This window comes from Nicotiana tomentosiformis, chromosome 9 (assembly GCF_000390325.3).
Source record: "Nicotiana tomentosiformis chromosome 9, ASM39032v3, whole genome shotgun sequence".
In the NCBI taxonomy this organism is placed as follows: domain Eukaryota; kingdom Viridiplantae; phylum Streptophyta; class Magnoliopsida; order Solanales; family Solanaceae; genus Nicotiana; species Nicotiana tomentosiformis.
In genome coordinates, this window is record NC_090820.1 from 10132117 (window position 1) to 10155758 (window position 23642).

Genomic DNA, 23642 nt, shown 5'->3' on the forward strand with positions numbered 1-23642 from the left:
TCGTATAGAGTTTTTTTAGCAGCCTGACTTGTTTAAGGCTTTTTAAGCCTTTTGTCTCGCTTTAGTCCAAAGCTTAAGCCTTTCCTTGCCCTCACGTACATACTACTCTATGGGCCTTAGGCCCAATTTTAAGTATCTTTTTTTTTTAGTAGTGTTACAATCTTCCCTCCTTAAAAACATTCGTCCTCGAATGTTGCTAGCACTACTCACTTGAACTTTTTAATTTTTCTTAGCACTGCTCACTTTCCCAAGGGACTCAAAATTTTGGCTAACTTCCTAAATTTTCAAAAAATTCGGTAGAGTCTCCCCTGTAAATTGAGCTATCCAAAAAAAACATCTCTGTCACCAATACTACAACTACACTAATAACAACCAAATATACCATAACAGGCCATTCATAGGCATTATACACAGCTCATATACTAATTACACACACTCCGGCAAGGAGGTACCATAATAACCAACAAGAATCTAAAGCACAACACTTTAGCAAAAGTAAATTACTTTAATGAGTTAAATGTGCTATGGCATGGCACTAAATTATTAAATAACTAAATATATTCTGACAAAAACTAAATTACTTCAACAACTAAGTATAATCTAGCAAGGACATAAACACATGCTAATTTGTATTTAATAAATAAATTATAAATGCCAAACCAAACCTAGGTTCACATACCTTTTTCCTCAAATAAATATGGATATTTCTTCCTCATATCCTCCCCGACCTCCCACGTAGCCTCTTTTGAATCATGATTACTCCACAAAACTTTTACCGATGCTAAATCTTTTGTTCTCAACTTTCTTACTTGCCTATCGAGAATTTCTATAGGTACCTCTTCATAAGTCAATCCTTCTTTAATTTCTATGGTATCAGCAGGTATTATATGTGACTCATTATGAATGTACTTTCTAAGCATAGACACATGAAAGACAGGATGAACAGAGGACAACTCAACGAGCAGCGCTAGCTCATAAGCCACGTTTCCTTTCTTTTCTAGAATTTCATAAGGTCCGATAAATCTAGGACTAAGTTTCCCTTTCTTACCAAACCTCATAACTCCTTTCATTGGTGAAACTTTCAAAAATACCTTATCACCAACCATGAACTCTAATTCATGATACCTCTTGTCAGAATAAGACTTTTGACGACTCTGAGCCGCTTTCAGTCTTTCTTTGATTAGCTGAACTTTCTCTAAGGACTCACAAACAAACTTTGGACCAATCAACGGCACAACTGCTGGTTCAAACCAACCCACTGAAGATCTACATCTTCGCCCATACAACGCTTCATAAGGAGCCATATCAATGCTGACCTGTTAGCTATTATTATAAGCAAATTCTATAAGTGGAAAGTGATCATCCCAATTACCTCCAAAATCTATAACACATGCACGCAACATATCTTCGAGAGTCTGAATGGTCCTTTCTGCCTGGCCATCGATATGTGGATGAAAAGCGGTGCTCAAATTGACCTTGGTACCTAATTTTTTCTGAAATGCCTACCAAATATGCGTTGTGAACTAAGGGCCTCTGTCAGATATGATTGAAACTGGAGTACCATGCAATCAGACTATTTCTTTGACGTACAACTGTGCATACTGCTCTGCGGAATCTGTCGTCTTTACTGGTAGAAAATGCGTGGACTTTGTCAGTCGGTCTACAATAACCCAAATTGAATCATGCTTACAGCATGTGCGAGGTAGACCTACTACGAAATCCATATTAATCATCTACCATTTCCACTGTGGTATCTCTATATCTTGAGCTAGGCCACCAGGCCTCTGATGCTCGGCTTTGACTTGCTGGAAATTCAAATATTTAGCCACATGATCTGCTACTTTCTTCTTTATGCCTTTCTACCAATACAACTCTTTCAAGTCGAGATATATTTTGGTAGAACCCGGGTGGATAGAGTACCTCGAGTTGTGAGCTTCTTCCATTATGGCCTTTCTCAGTCCATCTACACCTTGTACACATAACCGATCATTCAACTTCAAAACTCCGTCACTTCCTAGAGTGAAAGCAGTGATTTCTTTATTTCTGACTCCTTATTTTAACTTCACTAAGTACAAATCTTCATCTTGATTAGCCTTAACATGCGCAACAAGGTAGGATTGTGCTAAGGCATAAGCAGTTATACCTCCTTCTTCGGTCTCATCCAATCTAATTCCATCATTTGCCAGTTTTTGAATTTCTCGACCTAAAGTTCGCCTTTGTACTGCAAGATGGGCCAAGACACCCATTGACTTCCTACTAAGTGCATATGCTACCACATTAGCTTTGCCCAGGTGATAAAGGATATTGATGTCATAATCCTTCAATAGCTCGAGCCACCTTCTTTGTCTCAAATTTAATTCTTTTTGCTTGAAAATGTACTAGAGGCTTTTGTGATCCATAAATACTTCAGAATGCTCGCCATAAAGGTAGTGTCGCCATATCTTTAATGCAAATATCACTGTTGCAAGCTCCAAGTCGTGTGTGGGGTAGTTATTTTCATGATTCTTTAACTGCCTTGAAGCATAAGCAATAACTTTTCCATTTTGCATAAGGACACAACCAAGAGCCACTCAAGAGGCATCACAATACACTGTGAACCCTCCCGAATGTGCCGGCAAGGTTAACACAGGTGCAGTAGTCAACCTCTTCTTTAACTCTTGAAAACTCTGCTCACAAGCGTCAGACCACTGGAACTTAACTGCTTTCTGAGTCAACTTAGTTAATGGAGCTGCAAGTGAGGAAAATCCCTCCACAAACCTTCTATAGTAGCCAGGTAACCCCAAGAAACTCTTGATTTCGGTTGGCGTTGTCGGCCTAGGCCAGTTCTTGACTGCTTCTGTCTTCTGAGGATATACATTTATGCCACCACTAGATACCACGTGGCCTAAGAATGCCACTGACTACAACTAGAACTCACATTTTAAAAACTTGGCATAAAGCTCATTCTTCTTCAAGGTCTGCAAGGCTATCCTGAGGTGTTCTGTATGATCTTCCTTGCTCTTAGAGTATACCAAAATATCGTCTATAAATACGATAATAAAGGTATCAAGGAATGGCTTGAAAACTCTATTTATGAGGTCCATGAATGCAGCTGGAGCATTTGTCAACCCGAAGAACATTACTAGAAATTCATAGTGCTCGTAGCGAGTTCTCAAAGGGTGGTACCCCGACCTTAAGTCTATCTTTGAAAAGTACTTTGCACCCTAAAGTTGATTAAATAAATCATCAATTCTTGGAAGTGGGTACTTGTTCTTAATGTTAACTTTATTCAACTGCCGATAGCCGACGCACATTCTAAGAGACCCATCTTTTTTCTTGACAAACAGGACCGGGGCACCCCACGGTAAAACACTCGACCTGATGAAGCCCTTGTCAAGAAGGTCTTTCAACTGTTCCCTCAACTCATTAAGTTCTGTTGGAGCCATCCTATAAGGAGGTATAGATATGCGCTGAGTGCCTGGCATGAGATCAATGCCAAAGTCTATGATTCTTTCAGGAGGAAGTCCGGGAAGGTCATCTGGGAAAACTTCTGGAAATTCTCTAACAACTGGCACAGACTGAAGAGCTGGTGGTTCCGATTCTGGATTAATGATGTGATCCAAATAGGCGAGACACCCCTTACCGATCATTCGTTGTGCCTTAAGGTAAGAAATAAACTTACCTACAAGCGATGCTGAACTACCTTTCCACTCTAAGACTTCTTCATTTGGAAATTGGAACCTAACTATCTTGGCACGACAATCTCACATGGCATAGCAAGAAGACAACCAATCTATACCCATGATCACATCGAAATCCACCATTTCTAACTCTATGAGATTGGCCTCGGTGCTGCGACCTTGGACTAAAACTATACAACCTCTTGTGGATTCCACTGACTCGCCAACTGGAGTAGATACTAGGAATGGCTCACTAAGTTGTTCAGGTTCTAGCCCGAGGTTAATTGCAATGTATGGAGTCACGTACAAAAATGTTGAACCTGGATCAATTATGGCATAAGCATTATGTGAGCAGACTAGAAGTATACCTGTAATAACTTCTGCGGATGCCTCTGCACTTTGACGATCAAGTGTAGCAAATAAACGGGGTTGTCCCCCTCCTTGAGTAACTCGATTTGCACCTCTGCATGCTCCATGCCCGGCCTAATTATGAGTACCACGAGCCTGTGGTGGTGCAACTGTAGTAGCTGAGGAACTAGAAAGAAGAGTTGACCCCCCACTAAAATTACGTCGCAACTTTGGGCAGTTGGCCTTTTTATGACCAATGTCTCCGCAATGATAGCAACCATGAAACCCGAGCTTGCATTGACCTAAATGTTGCCGCTTACATGTTCCACAAAGACCTTGTTGTTGTGAATGTTGCTCAGCATGACTCTGGCTATGTGAGGATGATGTCCTAAAATTCTGATTCTGGCGAGACTCGTTTCTATAAATCTGAGTACGTCTGAAGGAAGACCCACCACCTGACTGATGACTGGACTGAGCTGGTGCTAATGACTCCTTATTGGAGGAACCCCTTCCACCTCCGCTGGACGTACCATTAAACCTGTCTGCTGTCCAGGCTTTCTTGTTATGCTCTTTTTCTTCTCTCATTTGTTGTCTGTCTTTTTCTAAGTGCTTGGCGAATCCCATAACAGAAGAGAAAGTTATCATTCCTACCGCTGCAACTGATGTCGTATCCTTAATATGGTAAGCCAAACTGCCAATAAACCTGTGAATCTTTAATTTTTCTGTCTTAACCATGTGAGGAGCATGCTTAGCCAACCTTATGAATTTTATGTAGTACTCTTGCACACTTTTATTCCCTTGCTTGAGATGTTCGAACTCTGTAGCCTTAGCTTCCCTATCCTCTTCCGGGATAAAGTTAGCCATGAAGGCCTCTTCAAATTCTTCCTAAGTAGGCGGACCATAATCTTCTTCTCTTTCCTTTTCCCACATCTCAAACCAAGCGCCAGCCACATCTCTAAGCTGGTAAGCAGCCAGCTCCACAGCTTCATCATCAAATGCCTTCATCGCTCAAAGGGCTTTCTTGACACCCTCCAGCCACAACATTGAATCTTCATCAGCTATAGAACCATGGAACAATGGAGGACTCGACTTCAAAATTTCATTCATTCTTGAGGACTCAGAATTGTTGTGTCTATTTGATTGAGGTGGAATCTCGTCTCTTCTCTCGTTCTGGTTGGCCATGAAGGCTTTAAACATCTCCATAGTACTGTTGACAGCATTAAACATCGGACCCACCTCTGGAGATATAGCTGTCTGAGCCGGAATTGTTGTTGGAGTGGCACTAGATCCTGAGGTACTTGCTCATTATGATCCACCCCTTCTTCATGTTCAACCTGGGGTACCTGAACCCCCTTTGTGGATTTACCCTTCCTTTTCTGAGTTAAAGCCTTCTTCTTAGTTCTACCTTGAGCCACAATAGTAGCAATAGTTTCTTGACTAGCATCCTGAGTATCAGTGTCAGAGTTGCGAGTACGAGCCATTTCTACGAGTTTTGGAGAAATGAATACATTAGATAATTTCTTAGAGGTAGGCTCTACTGCACGATCTAAAGTATGAAAAAAAGAGACTTTTCCTAAATGCGTGTAGCCTCCTGTTTATAAGTATGGCGTGCTTCATACCCATAAACAAGACTCTACTAACACGGCTTCATAGACCCCTAGGACTCCATAAACCTGACGCTCCGATACCAAGTTTGTCACGACCCATTTTCTGAACAAGCCGTGACCGGCACCCGATCACTAAACTTGACCGAGCGAACCATTTGCGCTTATCAAATCTATTATAACTTTAAACTTTATATTCAACAAGGCAATAATTTAACAAAATACTTTAATTAATTTAAATATCTAAAATAAACCAATTTCAAAACTTTATTCGTATTAACCAATGAAATACTGCTAAGTTATTATCAAAAACATACGAATCTCAACCCACCGACTGTGTCTATGAAGCCTCTATTGATAACTGACGCACTGCTCAAGACATGAGATTGTCTGGCTAGTTCTCCAAGTAAATAAAGAAATAACTAAATAAAGATGACTCAAAGGAATACACCACGAACAAAAGTAGAGCTCACCAATAGCACTGGAAGAGAGGGAAGTCCTAACCAGTAGCATGCTCGTCTGCAAAACCAGTTCCTACGATGTACCGCAGACCAACGTAAGTTCCCAAACGAGAACGTCAGTACCATCCATTGTACTCAGTGAGTCTCAACGGCAGGGGATGAAACTTTAATAAAATATATATTACAAGCAAAGATTCTAAATGCATGGAAAACATAAAGCTTCTAAGAACAATTCTAAAATAAGTGCATATTTGCAGTTTATGAATATACTAAAAGAAATTCTTTCCTTTTTCTTTCTTATAAAAAATAATACTTCACTTTATACTTCGGGAGTTCCAACTATCCTGACTTATTTTTATCTTAGTCACTGTGTGATCGGTACGGGTTCGATCCCAACCTGATCGAATAGGCCCAATCCACGAGGTGTCACTCGCTTCATGGTTCTCAGCGCTCATGTATCATACCTTAGCCTGGCTAAGTAAATTCTCAGCAACGAGACCATCGGTTCGTGTGCTCCCTACTTTGGCACAAGTAATTTCAGGAAGTCAACGCCTTGGTCAGGAACCCTCGGCCTGGACGATGACTCATTCTCAGAATAGAGGATACTCCCAAAAATATTTTCTTTCTAAACTTCTCTTGTGACCTTTCAAGTCTAAATCTTTATTTGAAAAGTGATCTATCAATATTCATATCAATATTCTTGAGTGCATACATAGCATAAGCATGGAATAGGATTACTCAAAGTATTTTTAAAAGTTCTATCTAACTCTTTTTAAAGTGAACATAAAGTCGAGGTAATCATCTCTTTGCATACACAAAACTCCAACACTGGTCTTATAGTACTGCTCCGTGTACATATAATGACATGGAGGGGATTTCTGAGTAGCAGAAGATAAGGATGGCAGTAGATATGTGTCACATCTCAAAGTGTTTGAAATAAAAGTTATTGGGTAAGCTTGTTGTTGTACGACTACTGTGTCCGTTATTGGTGTGAAACTTGTGTACCATTTAACATGTAAGATCGTGTAATAAATCATAAGAATATGAAAATAGACGTTTATACTTCTAGAGTAAAATACATAAGCTTTAACTAGAATATACTTAGTCAATATATACCCACTCATTCCAATTAAGCACATGTTGACTCTTTAAAGTATTTTATCAAATACTTTGTGGGCATGTCTTTGTGAGTAGAACCACTTTAGTAAAAGGTTATATCAACTCACCTCAAAACTCCTCGAGGTAATACGTAGGCCCCAACCCAATTTATACCCGTCAAACAATTGATTCTACAACAACCAGTGCATTTTAATTAAACTCAAAGTTTCACACCTAAACATAAAATTTAACATTGATACAGAGAAAGAAGGGAATTAACTATTCAATTCTTACCTACTACTACTTTAGAATAATTGACAATAGGAAATTTTATATACATGAGTTCAAGAATTAGTGATTTGTAAAAAACCTAGAATTTTGTTGTCTGCATAAATAATCTTGCTGCCTCTGTTTCTTAGCGTTCAGTTTCTCTTTTCCGTATCAGATTTGCGTGAATGAACAGAAGTTTAAACCTTCTGTTTTGTTCGTATAGAATTTTTTTAGCAGCCTAACTTGTTTAAGGATTTTTAAGCCTTTTGTCTCACTTTAGTCCAAGGCTTAAGCCTTTCCTTGCCCTCACATACATACTACTCTATGGGCCTTAGGCCCAATTTTAAGTATCTTTTTTTTTTTTAGGAGTGTTACAATCATAGTTATTAAGTGCGTTAATTTTTTATTCTGAATATTAATCATTCAAATCTCAATATTATTTTTTTTTAATTTTACAACCATTTAATGACTTTGAATATATCTGAATGATTACGCTATCATCCGGGTTTACCCCTAACCGTCGCACTGGTCCACCCACCACCACTATTCTCAACCAAAATCACCGCCACCAGCCCACTATTATCAACTACCCCGCCCACCAACACCATCCTCAATCATAACAACCACAATCGCCAATCACCACAGTCAACAGTAACCATCACTAATCACCATTTACAATCATCACCACCAACTATCATTTGCACGTCACCGCCACTCACTACAACCGATCATCACCATCAACCACACCATATATTCACAAACACCACTATTAGTTACCACTACCATTAGCAGATATTATGCACCATAATTATTAGTCGTCAAGATTAAGTATCACTGTTAATCACCACAATTAACTACTATTATGAGCCACCATCACCCTTGTTGCTACCCACAACCACCAACCATCAACCAAAACCATCATCAATCACCACCCTAGTCTGTACATACAATCACCGCTATTTGTCATCACTACCATCAACTATCTTATTGTCTTTTAAAAATATATCGTTGATATATTATTAGATTAATTAGTATATTATTTTATATTTATCAAATTTTAATAAAGACAAATTTTACATATCCAAATAAAGAAAAAATAAATAATTTTAATCATATAACATTTAGATCTTAATATTCAGGTGACGTCTTAATCTTAGATGTGTACTCAAATTCAGCTGTCTTGATCTTAATAAAATAAATAAAGCCTTAATAGTCTAGCTGGTTACCTACGTTTACCTTGGTGGGATTTGGATTCCTCCTTATAATCCCACTCAATTTGGTCTCCCATGCATATATATATATATAGATCAAAATTGTTTGGAGCTTTTCCCATTTACGACTTGTTTAGTCAACGAACATGATAACCTGAGTGTGTGTGAGAGAGAGAGAGAGAGCAAGAGTGTCAAGAGAGCGAAAGATACAGAGACATCCGATCCAATTGAATCAGATAAAGAAAGAAAATTATGGAAGAAGAAACTAGTAAGATCTTGATCCTGTCGTTATTATGTTTCAACCAGTCGCTTTTCTGGTTTTACGCTTTCAAATCACCGCAATCCCCTGTATAATTCCGGTTTAAGATTCTAAGAATTAGGGCACTCTTTTTGTGCTTTAAATACATTTCCAGCATGATTCGTCAGTATTTGATTGACCTTAGTTACGTTTCCAGCGGGATTCGTCTGTACTGTAGGTATCTCAGCAAATCTGTCTCGTTTCTCAGATGTTTCTCTCAGTTGTAGTACAAAAATCATTCTGTTGTTTTCAGTTCTCTAAACTTATATTGGTTAGTTTGTATATGTTCGAGGCGTGCTCATGGTGTAACTCCCGATCATGAACTCCGATCCATATTTGTTGATCAGGGCTAGGTCCTTGATGTTAAGTTGTCGAATTGTAGTGAAGTTCTCAAGTGATATGCTTCTTTTCCTTATTTCTATTTATTCATTTGTCCAAAACAGTTTTGGTTCCTAGGTAATCTTACTGTTTCCTTCCTTCTTTAATCCTTGCAGTGGCAAAAGATGGACATCCAATACACAGTTTTGGCAAATGCTTCATCTATGCACCTCACATAAAGAAGTGTAAGTGTTTTGTGTATTAATTGATATGTTCCTTTAGCATTACCACTGCTTCTATCAGCTAATATTTCATAAAATATGCTAGTGTTAATGAAATTGCAATATCTTGTATATTGTGTGGTAAGTAGTTTCAAGCCACCCAATGTACTGATAATTTATCCAGGGGTATCAGTTAACAAGATCTCTTACTGATTACAGATGAATAAATCTTCGAATTTCTGTGAACAATATCGATTTGTCGTCATTAAAAAATATAATCATTTATCGTAGGTTAGGTGCACAGAAATGGTTCGAAACCTACCGCTCGCAAAAACCTAGTAGTATTTGTGTGGAGAAAGATATAGAAGCGGGCCCATTATCCACCGAGTTTCGAGTCGTGCCCCATTATCCTCAGGGGATTTCCCGGTTTCAAAAAGAAACATAATCATGTATGAACACACATGTTATCAAGAAGTTGTAGATTGATGCTAGGAAGAAGAAAAAAAGGAAAAGAAGAAAGCTGATACGTACATAAAGAACTTCACACATAAAGAAGAATAAACACAAAACAAATTTACTGAAACAATTGAAGGGAACGATTTTCAATCTCTTAAAGTTCTATCAAATATTTTCAATTTGCCTGTCAAGAAATAGACTACAGCACTACCCTTTAGTTTGTCACTACATTTTGCAGAAATCGAGTTAGGATCTTCTTGAGTCGAACAATAACATCTTCCACACTAATTCTCTCTTCAGGCAAGTCATTTGTGCATTCAAGAGCTAATTCCATGATTGATTTGAAGTATCTCTCTTTCGACATAAAATTTTCTTCGTCCAGTGAAAATAAATTAATGTCCACTACATCCACCATTCGGTTTGGTAATGATTGGCATATCCATCTTTTCAAGGTGAAGTCTCCAACAAATAGATCATCCACAGGGCTCTTTCTTGTAAAAGTCTCCATTAACAGAATACCAAAGCTATAAACATCTCCCTTGGTTGAGATTTTGCCTTCTGAACCATACTCTGCAAAAAAATTCATGTAATCACATTAATGAAAATAATTAACGTCGTTTAAAATTTACCCAAATTAACTTGGTAGTAACATTTACCTGGTGCCATGTAGCCAATAGTACCCAAGGTTTTGGTATGTGCTATTAGCGTCTCAGCTGTAAGAAGTTTGGATATCCCAAAGTCACTCACTTTTGCCACCATATCTCCATCCAAAAGTATATTACTCGGTTTCAAATCACAATGGACGACTACAAACAAATGACCTCCATGTAAATACTCCATAGCAGAAGCCACATCAACCATCACCTTTAATCTTTGAGTTAAATCCAAAAAATTGTCGGGAGAGTGAAGCCAACGATCAAGGTTTTCATTGGGCATGTACTCTAGCACCAACAATTTATAATCAAAATTCGCACAACTACTTATCACCTTAACAAGGTTCCTATGTCGAATGCTTCATAGAACTTGGCACTCCACATCAAAACTTCTGAATGCATGTTGCATTTCTGCATTGAATACCTTGATTGCCACAACCTTTCCATCTGGAAGTGTCCCTTTGTACACCAATCCAAGGCTCCCCCTCCCAATCAAGTTTGCTTTATCAAAGTTGTTTGTCCCTTGAGCAATATCATGGTAAGAAATCCTCCTATGTACTTGACCAAATGTATCAACTAGAGGAAGTCCCCTACTCCTTTTTCGGCATTTCAGTAACCAAACAATGAAAATGGTGGTCATTACAACTCCTGAGGCAACTGATGCAAGAACAAAAGTTACAACCCTCCTTTTATTTGGTCTTTTAGGGCTGCTGTCTCTGCATTGCATCACATGGAACCGGGATGCTCCACATAGTGCTGGGTTACCCATGAATGATTCAGCTGTAAAGTTTATGAATGGCCCTCCATCTGGAATTTCACCCATGAGCCCATTGTACGAGACATTGAAATACATGAGATGTTCAAGATTCCTCGAGAACTTGGGAATCATGCCGGATAGCTTGTTGCTGGATAGATCCAAGTATTCCAATGAAACCAAATCTTCAAACGATTCAGGTATAGGACTATCTAACATATTCATTGACAATGAAAGGATAACCAAATTTTGAAGTTGCCCAATTGTGCTTGGAATTTGACCAGAGAACTGATTACCAGATAAATGTAATATCTGCAAACTCCTTGAGTTTCCCATTTCTAGTGCAAGAGATCCATTTAGAAAATTGGAGGACAAATCGACAACTGAAATATCTTTATTCCTCCAAAAGGTTGATGGAATACTGGAAATTAGCGCATTAGAATCTAAGTAGAGGTTTCTTAAAGAAGAAAGATTTCCAAAGCAACTTGGTACTTCCCCAAAAAGCTGATTTTGGCTCAAGCTAATTAGAAACAAGTTCTCCAAGTTACACAGGCTAATTGGTATAATTCCATCTATATTATTATTGTCCAGTTTCAACATTTGCAATTTCCGATAAGCTTATTATATCCCAAGCTTAACCACTCCAGGTTCCTCAAGTTACTGAAGTTAGTTGGTATTTTTCCTGTGATACCATTATTAGTAGCAATGAAATTTTCAAGGGAAAAGGACCAGTTGCCTGAGCCTAGGAATTTTGGAAGACTTGCATTGAATTGGTTGCCTCCTATTTGAACAGTCTTCAGATACTTGCAATTGGATAGAGAGGTAAGAAAACTTAACTCGCGCATAGAAGGATCATTTGTCAATTGGTTTATTTGCAAGCTGATGAATTGAAGCTGTTGTAGATTTCCAAGATTCATGGGTACATACATGCCCAGTAAATAGATTGCGGCCAAGATCAAGATGGATAAGCTTGGTGGAATTTACGATGGAGCTAGGGATCAGCCCACTGAACTGGTTTCTCCCAAGATAAAGGCCTTCAAGATTTGGAGGGCTATGGTCTATGTTTGAGGGAAGTATTCCTGAAAGCTCATTTGCTACAAATGCAATCTTTTCTAGTCCAGAAATGTTGAAAATAGACTTTGGAACTTCACCTGATAATCTGTTTGAGCTAAGATACACTTCTTTCAGATTTACAAGATGTTCAAATTCCCGAGGAATGTCACCCCGTAAAATGTTCTCACCTAGGTCTATCATCTCTAGATTCGACAAATTTCCAATAGATGGTGGAAGAATTCCCACCAAATTGTTCCGCCGGAGACTTAATCTTTGAAGTGTTGATAAGTTATCAATTTCACTTGGTATATGTCCTGTAAAATTTATGTAAATTGTGTGATTATACACTAAAAATTCCAATACTACTCCTATCACTTAACGCCTAGCTAGATAAAAGTTTTATGCAGTATACGTTTATCTCCAAATCCTGAAGGGAACAACCCTTGTAACTGTTTCAACATTCTATTGAAGATCAATATGAAATTAGATTCATTCTATAATCTATACTTTAACCGTGTTCCTATATTTTTTTTTATCTCTGTTGCTTATATACCAAAAGCGAACCATGAAATACCTGACGTAGGGTAAAAAGAAAGCAAAAGAACTACAATCTATTGGATTCCGTTTAGACTTAGCATAGACGAGAGCAGAATGGAAGATAAAGATCAATATAGGCAATACCAGCTTGTCGGGATTTAGGCTTATGTTTGTATGTTTACTTAGTTCAATGTTCGCTAGCAGGCTTTTAATCTTATTAAATATCTAAATGCCAGTAGAAAGTGTACGTGTGAGAAATTCTACTATAAGAGAAAACATGAATGATTGGATATTGGATTGGGACAGGTCTAAATGGAGCGACATGAACATTGAGGATTCATATAATCGACCCAAAATAACATGAGATTGAAGCAATTGTTCTTGTTATTGTTTGAAACTGAAGAACAAAGAGTTGTACTAACATTTTTTTCTACTAACACTCGAAATATAAATATTTTCTATTAATTGATTTCAAAGAAAATTTCGAAACAAAGATCTCTGACAGTCTGATGTAACACTTTTCAGTAATAGAAGTTGAAGTTAAAAAAAAATCTCAGTTTAACCTATCAAAGCTGTTAAACAAGAACATATTTAGAGATAGAGCCAAATGCTTGATAAGTACCTGTTAAGTTATTCCATCCAAGAAACAGATCTTGAAGTTTTGTCAAGTTCCACATTTGTCTAGGCAAGTTTCCTGTAGAATACGACATTACAAGACGTTTTGACTAATGATTTTAGCAACCTTTATTGTCAACATTAACCAAAAGGAGCAAAGAAAGAAAATGGCTCAATATTTTTACCTCCGAACTGGTTATATGATAAGGCTAAATATACAAGCTCTTTGCATTTGTCTAAATCGCTTGGGAGCTGGCCAAACAATTGAGACTTAGGATAAACAAACTCACATCCTCTTAATTAAATTAAGAAATAACGGAACTATTTAAGCTATTTATCAGTGACATTTATTTATATTTTGATACTATTATTTTTCTCAATAAATAAGTGAAAAGATTAAAATGAACTATAGGACGAATTCAATGAATTGAAATTTGATTTTGCAAGATTTGAGTTCAAAGAATCTAACTTGGGCAAATCTTATGTTCAGCTTATCTAATCCATATTTTCTTTTATCCGGTATTTGAAACATCTGACTCCACTGTTTCAGATTCGTGGTATGTGGGAGACATTGATTATTTAAGAGTGATAAACCCTGCAAATTTGGACCGCTAGTACAGAATTCCGTTGGGAGATTTTGTCCCAAAACCATGATCAATAAGGATGGGGAAACATTGAAAGGAACATGTCCATGTAAATCATTATCAGAAAGATCCAGCATTTCAATCTTGTTAAGCAACCCAATACTTGCTGGGATTTCACCAATGAGATTATTCATTTGCAAGGACAAGTACTTTATACGCCTCAGATGCCCGATTTCATAGGGGATTTAATTTTGCCATAGAAACTGTTGTTTCCAATATACAGAATCCTAAGGAAGGAGAGGTTCCCAATTTCTTTAGCAACGTAACGGAACCTCTAAATCCAAAGCTTCTGAGGACTAGTGCTGTCACTCTTTCATGATGCCTGAATTCTACTGCAAGAAAGATGAATGAAATTCAAGCCTGTTTGTTTTCTTGATATATGAATATGTATAATCTATTTTTATTTAAATACTAATAAAATATAGAATTTAAGACAAATAAATAATACTAAATATAATATTAGAGACCTACTAATTTATATGGTATAGTAAAAATATTTGTTAGATTAACCACGCACTAAAAGCTAGTAATCGGACAACTGGTGATAGTGGTCCTATCGAGTTGTAAGGTGGTCTGAGTGATGGTGGTTGTGGTAGGTGGAGATGTTTGCCGATGGTGGGTTTTCAATACGTGGTTGTTTATGGTTGTGATAGGTGAAGATGGCTACAGGCAGTGGCGGACGCACATGGTAGAAAGCGGGTACAACTGAATCCGCTTCGTAAAAAAATAATATTGTGTATATATATAAATTACGATTAAAACTGTATAAATTTTGTTTAAATTACGATTAAACTCACTTGACAACAACTATTTTACGACTAAAGTTATGTACTTCTAAGATTAAACTCGCTTGCACAAAATCATAGGTCCGCCATTGGTTACAGGAGGTGGTTGTATATCAGTGGTTGGTGATTGCATGGTGGTGGCTAGAAGTGATGGTTGTGTATGCGGTGAAGGTAGTTGATTTTGTGGTCTGTGGGGAGGTTGTTAGTCATGGTGGATGTGGTTGGTGTTAATGTTGAAATCTATATCTATATATTATAAATATAAATGAGGGACATTGACAGCTGATGTGGCATCTCTCACATATCAGGAAATGTATTTATCTTTTTTGTTAGTTTTTGCCCTTTTCCATCTGATTTTAATTCAAAATACCAATTGTTAAATCGTAAAAATTAAAATCAGTTACAACTTCCTAATAATAAGGAAACAGAAAAGGCAACGTTTCAGAACTCTCTAAAAAACGTTTCAACCCTAATCTTCATGTCTTTTAAATTTTAATTTAATAAATAAAAGGGGAAGAGTAAGTGACCATTCTGCATTCATAACGTTTTCTGTTAACGATGCAAGTTATAAACCTTCAGACAAAAGAAAATCTTTCGACAAAAAACGAGAAGAAATCAACAGAGCAAAAAATATTCAACCCAACTGCTTTGAATTTCAACGACTCAAAGCAGAGAAAGAATCAACGAAGGAGAAGTTAACCATGAGAAAGTTCCGAAGTTACAAAGATTTCTTCTTTTTCTCCTTTTCAGCGGGCGCTAATTCTTTGCATAACAATAATTTTTGGAGCATCCTGCTGGTTTTCAGATACTTAAAGTGGTAAAAAGGTTTTTGCTGATCTTTAGAAGTACATAATCCTACAATTGCGAGGCCTCACTGCCAAATTACACTTCGTTCATACTCCTATAATTTTATTGCCATCACTAACGTACGTGTTTCTACCCCTTTTGGGAGAATATTTCTTGCTGTTCTAATATATGCTTTTATTTTTACTGCAATTTCTTTGTTTTTGGTTGTTAAACCCTAAACCTGGGTATTTTGCGTAAAATAGTAATTATTTCAATTGAAAGGATGTTTCTTTGTTTTAATCTCACTTAGTATGAGTTTTCTTAATTGAATGTTCCTACCTACGTTTTCCAAAATAGGCAGTAAGATTAAGGTAAATTTTTTTCCTCTCACGTTAGATTGAGGCCGGATATATTAAATTTAATCAAAGCAATATTCGATCAGTTTGGTTATTCATCTCCCGTAAATGGAGAGATACTTGAAATTTTTTTAAAATTGTTTTTTGACAAATGATATACTCGAAGTTGTCTTTCTTTTTCGTGGGCTCTTCTTTTATATGGTGGATTTTTTGGGTACTTCTTTTGCAGATAATTATAGCAGTACAAGCCATTCTCATATACTAACTTTTTTGAGACACTTTCATAGTGGTGCTGCTAAAAGAGAAACAGCCACACCACTGCCAGGATTATAATTATTAATGCAGGAGATGGCCCTAGACAACATCCAACATGGGTTTGTGAACTTCCTGAAAAATAATTATTTTTTTTACGCAATAGTTAAATTTACAACTCATTTGTAGATAATTATCATAAGTATATTTGTATGCGTTAATGAACCGAGCATAACTTTAATGATTCAAATTGGTGGTTGTACATTGGGTTAGCTTAAAACTAAATTAATTAATTAATTTATATCTCCTTCTAGATAATCATAAGTTCTTAATGGAGTATCATTTTTTAATCTAAATTGTAGCACAGTAACAAAAACATAGGATAGGATACCTTAAATAACATCCTCTTAGAAATATCAATTTGAATTTCTATAACAGATTTCAACTGGAATTTCTTTTCCTGAGAGCAATTAGTAACTACTAGAAGTATATTGAATTTGTGCGGACTGTTGATACAGAGGATAAGTGAATTTTGCAGGCTTTAGTCTTGAGGCTTTGTCAAGAAGATGGGGGTTGTTAAAAAGTGAAGGAGAAGGAAATAGCGGTTGAAACTTGAAGCATAAATTGAGGAAGACGGGGAACGCACACCACGACACCGGTCACTGCTTCTGCCACTGCTGTGGTAGATACCGAGAATAATGAAATCATATTAGCCAAGATGGAAGAAGCGCCAGCAATAGCAATAGCAATAGCAACAGAAACACCAAAAACTTAGTAGACGTTTGGACATAAGTATTGTGAAATTCCGGGAGAAAGTGATTTTTGTTTTTTTAAAGTGACATTAATATAATTTGAAACTGTTTTTGAATTTTGTGCGTGATTTAAAGTGAAAATTTTAAAAAATATTTTTTTTTATGTTTTTCGTTTTCGAAAGATTTCGAAATTCAACTTCAAGTGAAAATTAAAATTTTTATGGCCAAACACTCCTTCAGAATTTGTTTTCGGGGCCAATCGGGCCATAAATCAATGAACAAATTAGTTTGACTAGAGAACTTTTCATTCTCTATATGTCGACATCTTCTATGTTCTTTTTTTTATTTTTGTGTGCCTTTTTTCTCTTTCACTTTGAAGACAAAAACTAGAACAATTATTTTTTATACTCCAGTTATTTCCTTTTTCTTCCTTCCCTACCCTTTGTAAGTTTGTGTGCAATATCGCAAATCGTTGATTCCTTCTAATTCCTAAAAACTTTTTCATTACTACATTATGATATATACTTTTTAAGAGTTTTAATTTACATGTCAAGTAGTTAAGTATAATAAAATATTATGGAAGAATCACTTCATTTAGATTTTAGATGAAGATGGAGCATTATATCTGTAAAGTTCTGACATGTTTCAAGTGAGTAAAAGCAATTTTAACTGATATATACTGTGAGTATAAAACAAATCATCATTAATGTAATTTTGCCAATTGTAGTGGATAATTTACCCATTGTAATAATTGATGGTTGAATAATATAAATTTTAATTAGTAAAAATTGATTTATTTTATATGGCATTACTTATTTTGCGATATCTTTATTTGTATTATAATCGTGCGAAGCACGGACAATTTAACTAGTTGGTTAGTAATAGAGGTGGCTGGTGATGAGGATGGCTAATCATAGTAGTGATTGTTAACCAATGATGACTAATGCTAGAGGTGGTTAATGGTGAGAGTTGTGCGCAGTGAATGGCGGTGGAATACTTGTGTTTGTGTGGTTATAATAGATAGAGTAGTGGTCATAAAAATCACCTTCACCTAAATTTTTAAATGAATAACGTCTTAATAATTTTTAAGACTATATCATGGAAGATATGAATGGTTGGACCTACTAAGAGTAAATGGGTAAAAGAAAAAATAAATTGTTTGAGATGCCGATATCTAGCTTTGCTTTGTAAACTAGGTTCTGACAAAATACAACCAAAACCAGATGTATAAGACAAAAATAAGAAAATGCTGAATTATGTCGGACATATCAAGCTAAATTCGTGATAACTCCATTACATCATAAAGAACTAAAAGTTAATTCAATAATTAAAGCCAACAATCTTATGATATCTTATTATAAGGGGCGGCTAACTTCCTTTTTAGATGAATCATGATTTTATAATTTTAAGGAAGTTAGTCGAATAATTAGCTCAATAAAATAAAATATAATAGTAAAATAATTCTGAAATCAGAAGTTAAGTAGGAAAGAGCATTACCCTATTATGTTTCTACTGTGACAAATGTAGTCGCTTCTTGTCGAAAAAAGGGAAAACGAAAAAAGAATGAAGAATTAAAAGAGGTAGACGTCATCTCAAGCCATTACCATTATGTTTTTAATATGAGGAATATTTTAGCCCTAGATTTTATAAATCTAACCATTTCTTTGGGTTAATAATTTTATATCTAGTGGGATACCACTAACGGTCTATCACATAGGGTTGTGGTGAAGTAGTAAATACTTCTCTATTCTTAATTAGAGGTTTCGAATTCGAGTTATGTTTATAAAGCGGATAAGGGTCTGATTTGCTCCTCTACTATCATAAATAGGTCTTAATTACCCTCTGTTTAAATTTTTTATCAAAAATATTCTTAATGTTATACATTAGATTCATATTTACCCCTTACACGTTAAAAAGGGTTACATTTGCCCTTCGTTATACTTTAGGATCATATTTACCCCTCTACTCTTCAAAAATGGTTACATTTTCCTTCGTTATACTTTCTTGACATATTTATCCTTACAATTATACTTTAGGATCATATTTACCCCTCATTTGTTAGATCGTCATGTCCCACCTTTGTTTTCCTACATGACGCCTATGTAGATTTATTTTTCTTCCAATTTAAATATAGTCACTCATTTAAGATAATTTAACTCGCTCACCCAATTTAAATAAGACCGAACCACTTGCCTATGGTGCCTAAAAGAAACTACCCCACAATCCCTTGGGTGCTCAAAATGTAGTTTCATTTTCCTGACAGGAGATCATTCGGTAAAGCACTTATAACTTTTTATGAAAATGTCAGAATGTCAAAATTTAACACTTATAACTGAAAGTTAAAACCGAAATCTGAATCTTAATCTGATAACCAAAACTAAAGCTAAAAGCTGAGTTTGAAACTGAAGCTGAATTAAAGAAATAACTTTTTTGAAAAGATTTTTTCATAGTGGCCCTGCTTACATGAGCATCTGGGAACAAGCACGAGGACTGTTGAAGCTGTTGTAGGGCTTTTGATTATCAACACGCAAGCTCAACCCCTCTGTGGGGAGATCGGGTAACTCAACCAAGCTCAACCCATGTGAGCACGTTAGTAGGGTCTCTGTGGGGCCATCGAGTAGCTCAATCAAGTTTAACCTATCTTAGCGCGTTAGTACGTGCAGCATGGAGTAGCTAGCCTGGCCACTGTGACACTCATGCTCAGGGAGGTTGGCTACTTTTTCATTTCTGTATGCGATCACAGCCTGAGCAGTACAAGCAATTGTACATAAACAAGAATCACAACATACTATAGAAACTAATCATTTTCTTTTTTGAATCTAAGCTAAAGGTCTGAGCAATACAAGTAACTTCACATAAGCAAATAGTTGCACATAAGCAAATAACTACAACAAATCATGTCATCTAGTCATTTTCTATCATAAAGGTTTTCAATTGTATATATAGTTTATTCTGCAAAGTAAGGCAAGCAGACAAGCAATTTACTGTATGCATTCTAATCTAGCCCTTGACTTAGGAAATAAACTTCAAGTCACCTCTAACCGAGTGTTCAAGTTTTCCCTTCATAATCCTCATAGACAACGCTCCAAAATCAACATTTATGAAATTTAAAATCATTAATTTAATCAATCTTATTCAACCCATCTTCTCCTTCAAGTTCATATATAGCCATTAATGGCTTTTCGTACCTTTTAACCCATAATTCTCACATATTTCATAATCTCTAGTCATGATTTATCATAAAGTTACTAACTTTAATACTAGAAAATAATAAAACTTACCTTCAATAATGCCTCTACAAACCCTAGTTTCTGGGTCTTCAAGAACTATTCTTGGGTGGAAACCTAGGTTTCAAGAATAGAAGATGTTAAACGATGTTAATCTCTTATTTTCTTAACTTGAATCTTGTTGATAACTCACTTTAGGTGACGTAGGATGACCTAGGCTTAATATCTCCTTGGGGTGTTACGAAGAAAAAAAATATATATATTTTTTGACCTTGTATAGGCTTGGGGTAATCTGTTGCCACGGTTAGAATATGTGACCACAGTTGGCTTGGTCCCTCAGGCCTTCCTTCGAAGCCACATTTTGGAATCCACATGGTTCAATTGTGGACAAAGTCAGCCTCCACGGTTCGAACCATTAGCCGCGGTTGGCTGGGGGTTCAAGTTATTGCTATAATACCATTCAGTAAAAAGGTCATTAACTTATATGACAAACAATTTGAAGTTATAGAAAATAGACTCGGAGAGCTTTCATTTGACATATTACTCATAGCTCAAATCATCATAAGCTAGAAGATATGGTAAGATGAATTTAGGTCATACACGACTATATTCGCTTTCTTTCTTTAATAATCCCAATTTGTTCCATACCATCTTTTCCTCTTCTAAACACCCGTATGACCTTTCAAACATTAGACTTACGTATTATAGCCCTTCAAAGCTTTCTGAACACCCGTACGTCCAACTTAGAGCCTGAACTATGGGTGTTTAGCGGGCGGGTTGGGACAGGTTGGACACAAAAAAAATCAGTCTGTCCGTTTAACATTGCGGGCTGTACTTTTTCGGGTTTTGTTTTTGTCCGTCCGGGTTCGGGCTTAGCAGGCTGGACCGGGCCGTGCAATTTTTTTTTTAAAATAAATTTTATTTTTCTTATTCAATGTTATTGATACTTAAGTGTTTGTAAACTTTTAAGGCTTAGGATTAAACTTTGAAGTTTAAAGTTTTAAATTTGAAATTTGAATTTTATAATTTTAAAATTGAAATTTGAAAGTAAGTGGCTACAAAAAATTATTTAATAAGACCAATAGGCAATATGTAAGGATCAAGCTCCGAAGACTTTCATTTGATATTTTTATTGAATAATATATAATACTTCAAATTAAGTTGCAAGTTCTTTTTTGATTTTATTTTTTTTGAACTTGCAAATTAAAAGTTTACAATAATTATAAAAAAAGAAATAGTACATCACATACTTTCCATCATTTTTGTAAGTTCATCCATGTCAACATGAAATTTTTGGTTTCCGGCATTGGTTGAATCAGAACCATAAACCATTATATTTCCAATTTCTTGGTCCTCCGCTTCATCTACCTCGTCACGCCCTTGATTTCGCCGTTCTGATCTTATCCAATCTCTGAAGCACACTAGAATTTCCAAAGCGTTGCTACCCAATGAATGACGGGTATCTCCTAGTTGCTGCCTTGCTTGGCTAAATGCGCTCTTTGATGCGACTGTTGAAATTGGCACATTTAGCACGTCTTGAACCATGGCCGAAAGAACAGAAAATTAATTTGAGTTGCTCCTCTACCAACCCAGTGGTAGAAATTCCTTTGTGCGGGGCTCTGCTGACTTTTGCAAGTAGAATTGAAGTTCATTAATATTCCTGCTACTGGTTTGTTGATGCTCCCCTAGTGTAGACCAAATCAAATAATCTTCAACACCATCATTATCATCCAAAACACTGGTCCCAGATGTTAAAACTGAACTTGAATGAATATTTGCATCTACAACAGAAGAAGCATCAACAATGTTAGCATAATAATTATATAATATTTCTAAATGTTTGTATAGATTAGAAATACAAGTGTCAATATCAGGAGTTTCAGTTGGTCCAATATCTATATAAGAATATAAAGCAGTAATTAATTGGCGATAAGTGGCCATTTTGATAGAAGGGTTTAAAATAGCACCAATTAGGTAAATAGGGGAAATTGGGTAGAAATATTTTTTAAACTTATCTAGCATAGATTCAACAACAGAAGCATATCCTTCTTTCTTCTTCAAATTATGTAGTAAAAGAGAAATTTCAGCAATATGAACTAAACCATTTGCAATAGAAGGATAATTTGCAATATTTGAATTTGACCGTTGGCAACGGTCAAAAAAAAAATCGTTAAAAAACGGGCTGAACTGAGTTGTAGCCCGTTAAAAACCCATTAACGGGTTAACGGGCTTAGCGGGTTTCGGTGCACCAGTATCAAAAAACTGTTCGTTTGAAACCCGCTTCCCCGCCCAACCCGTCCCGGCCTACCCCACGCTACAGTACCGGGCTGACCGAGGCTGAACCGGATTGTAAACGGGTCAGTCCGGCCCATTAACAGGTATAGCTTGAACAGGAACATAATGCTTAGCGAAAATTTTCTGGGGCATTACAATTAGAATGTCAGGCTTGAAATGTGAACTCCTGATCTAAAGCAATTTTTAAATCTTTGACATTTTTTCTAATGTCAAAAAGATTCAAGAGTGTGTGTATATATATATATATAGTTAAAAGGATAATAATTCTTTAAATAATTAATAAGAGTCGTTACATAAACTAAGGGATTATCCAACTATTAGTGGCAAAGCTAAAGGGAGCCAAGGCGAATTACCGGAAAATCTTACTACTCAAATAGGGCAAAAATAAATATATTTTGTCATATATGAATCATTGAATCTATTTGACATAACAAAAGAGTATAGTAGTAATAGGAGTTCAAAAATTGTCTGTTCAAAATCCTAGGTTCAAACTCTATTAAGTATTTGTTTTAATCGAGTTTGTTGCAACTGCCTGCAATATTTAGTCCGTTGACAGTCTAGGGCGTATAATTTGACTTACTTAAACATGGGTACATGAATAGTTTTTTCAATGTTCATTTTTTCACTTCTTACTCCTTCATTAGATAACGTGTAAAAATTTTACTCTCCCTTTCTTAATTTGTCCCAGTCAATCTTTCTTTTTCCGATCTCTTCATATTTCAAAAACCCCTATATATTTTCTGTCTTTCTCTTTAATATTCTTACTCACCTTCTTTCTCCAAAAAATTTAAGCTTCCAATAGTTCTATACTTCTATTGCTCTATAAAATCTTATCTAAAATTAACAATATCTCAAGAAAGATTAAATGAGTTGGCTATATTATTAATTGAAAATGAATTATTAGGAAAAATCAACTATAAAAAGGATTATTAACACTTTGTATCTCAAAAAACTAGAAAAATAGATTTTAAATAAAAACATATCGTATA

General features: G+C 36.0%; 4 protein-coding genes and 1 long non-coding RNA gene across 6 annotated transcripts; 1 reads left to right on the forward strand and 4 right to left on the reverse strand.

Moving 5' to 3' along the window:
• Positions 1–394: 394 nt before the first annotated feature.
• Positions 395–2246, reverse strand: LOC138898373 (uncharacterized). Its single transcript, XM_070184433.1, has 3 exons — positions 2074–2246; positions 1603–1660; positions 395–1316 (listed from the first exon to the last, which is right to left on the reverse strand). The coding sequence occupies exons 1-3, from the start codon at positions 2244–2246 to the stop codon at positions 672–674; spliced, it is 876 nt and encodes a 291-aa protein (XP_070040534.1). The 3' UTR covers positions 395–671.
• Positions 2247–3743: 1497 nt separating this feature from the next.
• LOC138898374 (uncharacterized) lies at positions 3744–4871 on the reverse strand. The gene is made up of 2 exons (XM_070184434.1): positions 4157–4871; positions 3744–3979 (listed from the first exon to the last, which is right to left on the reverse strand). Exons 1-2 carry the CDS (start codon positions 4869–4871, stop codon positions 3744–3746), a joined length of 951 nt encoding a protein of 316 aa, XP_070040535.1.
• Positions 4872–8686: 3815 nt separating this feature from the next.
• On the forward strand, positions 8687–12904 carry LOC104106164 (uncharacterized). 2 transcript variants are annotated; one of them, XR_011411221.1, is made up of 5 exons: positions 8687–8919; positions 9444–9512; positions 11303–11911; positions 12052–12173; positions 12254–12904. XR_011411221.1 is itself a non-coding variant. In XM_033658667.2 (5 exons), the coding sequence occupies exons 1-4, from the start codon at positions 8904–8906 to the stop codon at positions 12138–12140; spliced, it is 420 nt and encodes a 139-aa protein (XP_033514558.1). In that variant the 5' UTR covers positions 8687–8903; the 3' UTR covers positions 12141–12173; positions 12254–12904. The 2 variants fall into 2 exon arrangements, 1 of the variants encoding a protein (XP_033514558.1); XM_033658667.2 differs by having other exon boundaries at positions 11303–11551; positions 12055–12173.
• Positions 12204–14334, reverse strand: LOC138898375 (leucine-rich repeat receptor-like tyrosine-protein kinase PXC3). Its single transcript, XM_070184435.1, has 3 exons — positions 14151–14334; positions 13564–13635; positions 12204–12718 (listed from the first exon to the last, which is right to left on the reverse strand). Exons 1-3 carry the CDS (start codon positions 14332–14334, stop codon positions 12204–12206), a joined length of 771 nt encoding a protein of 256 aa, XP_070040536.1.
• A 5150-nt stretch (positions 14335–19484) lies between these two features.
• On the reverse strand, positions 19485–20490 carry LOC104106162 (uncharacterized). The gene is made up of 2 exons (XR_688542.1): positions 20413–20490; positions 19485–19875 (listed from the first exon to the last, which is right to left on the reverse strand). It is a non-coding gene; the product is annotated as an uncharacterized lncRNA (long non-coding RNA).
• Between the last annotated feature and the right edge of the window lie 3152 nt (positions 20491–23642).

What these genes read in the sequence shown, in the direction of transcription:
- LOC138898373 (XM_070184433.1), bottom strand. Translation starts at nt 2,246, where the DNA reads ATGGGTGTCTTGGCCCATCTTGCAGTACAAAGGCGAACTTTAGGTCGA. An exon ending in GCTAATCAAGATGAAGATTT is followed by an intron (nt 1,661 to 2,073) that starts GTACTTAGTGAA and finishes GGGTTATTGTAG; the next exon opens with ACCGACTGACAAAGTCCACG. An exon ending in ACGACAGATTCCGCAGAGCA is followed by an intron (nt 1,317 to 1,602) that starts GTATGCACAGTT and finishes AATAGCTAACAG; the next exon opens with GTCAGCATTGATATGGCTCC.
- LOC138898374 (XM_070184434.1), bottom strand. Translation starts at nt 4,871, where the DNA reads ATGGCTAACTTTATCCCGGAAGAGGATAGGGAAGCTAAGGCTACAGAG. An exon ending in TGCACCACCACAGGCTCGTG is followed by an intron (nt 3,980 to 4,156) that starts GTACTCATAATT and finishes TAATTGATCCAG; the next exon opens with GTTCAACATTTTTGTACGTG.
- LOC104106164 (XM_033658667.2), top strand. An exon ending in TGCACCTCACATAAAGAAGT is followed by an intron (nt 9,513 to 11,302) that starts GTAAGTGTTTTG and finishes TTGGTCTTTTAG; the next exon opens with GGCTGCTGTCTCTGCATTGC. An exon ending in CAAATCTTCAAACGATTCAG is followed by an intron (nt 11,552 to 12,054) that starts GTATAGGACTAT and finishes CATTATTAGTAG; the next exon opens with CAATGAAATTTTCAAGGGAA.
- LOC138898375 (XM_070184435.1), bottom strand. Translation starts at nt 14,334, where the DNA reads ATGAATAATCTCATTGGTGAAATCCCAGCAAGTATTGGGTTGCTTAAC. An exon ending in TAGCGGTCCAAATTTGCAGG is followed by an intron (nt 13,636 to 14,150) that starts GTTTATCACTCT and finishes CGTATTCTACAG; the next exon opens with GAAACTTGCCTAGACAAATG. An exon ending in TGGATGGAATAACTTAACAG is followed by an intron (nt 12,719 to 13,563) that starts GTACTTATCAAG and finishes TAAATTTTACAG; the next exon opens with GACATATACCAAGTGAAATT.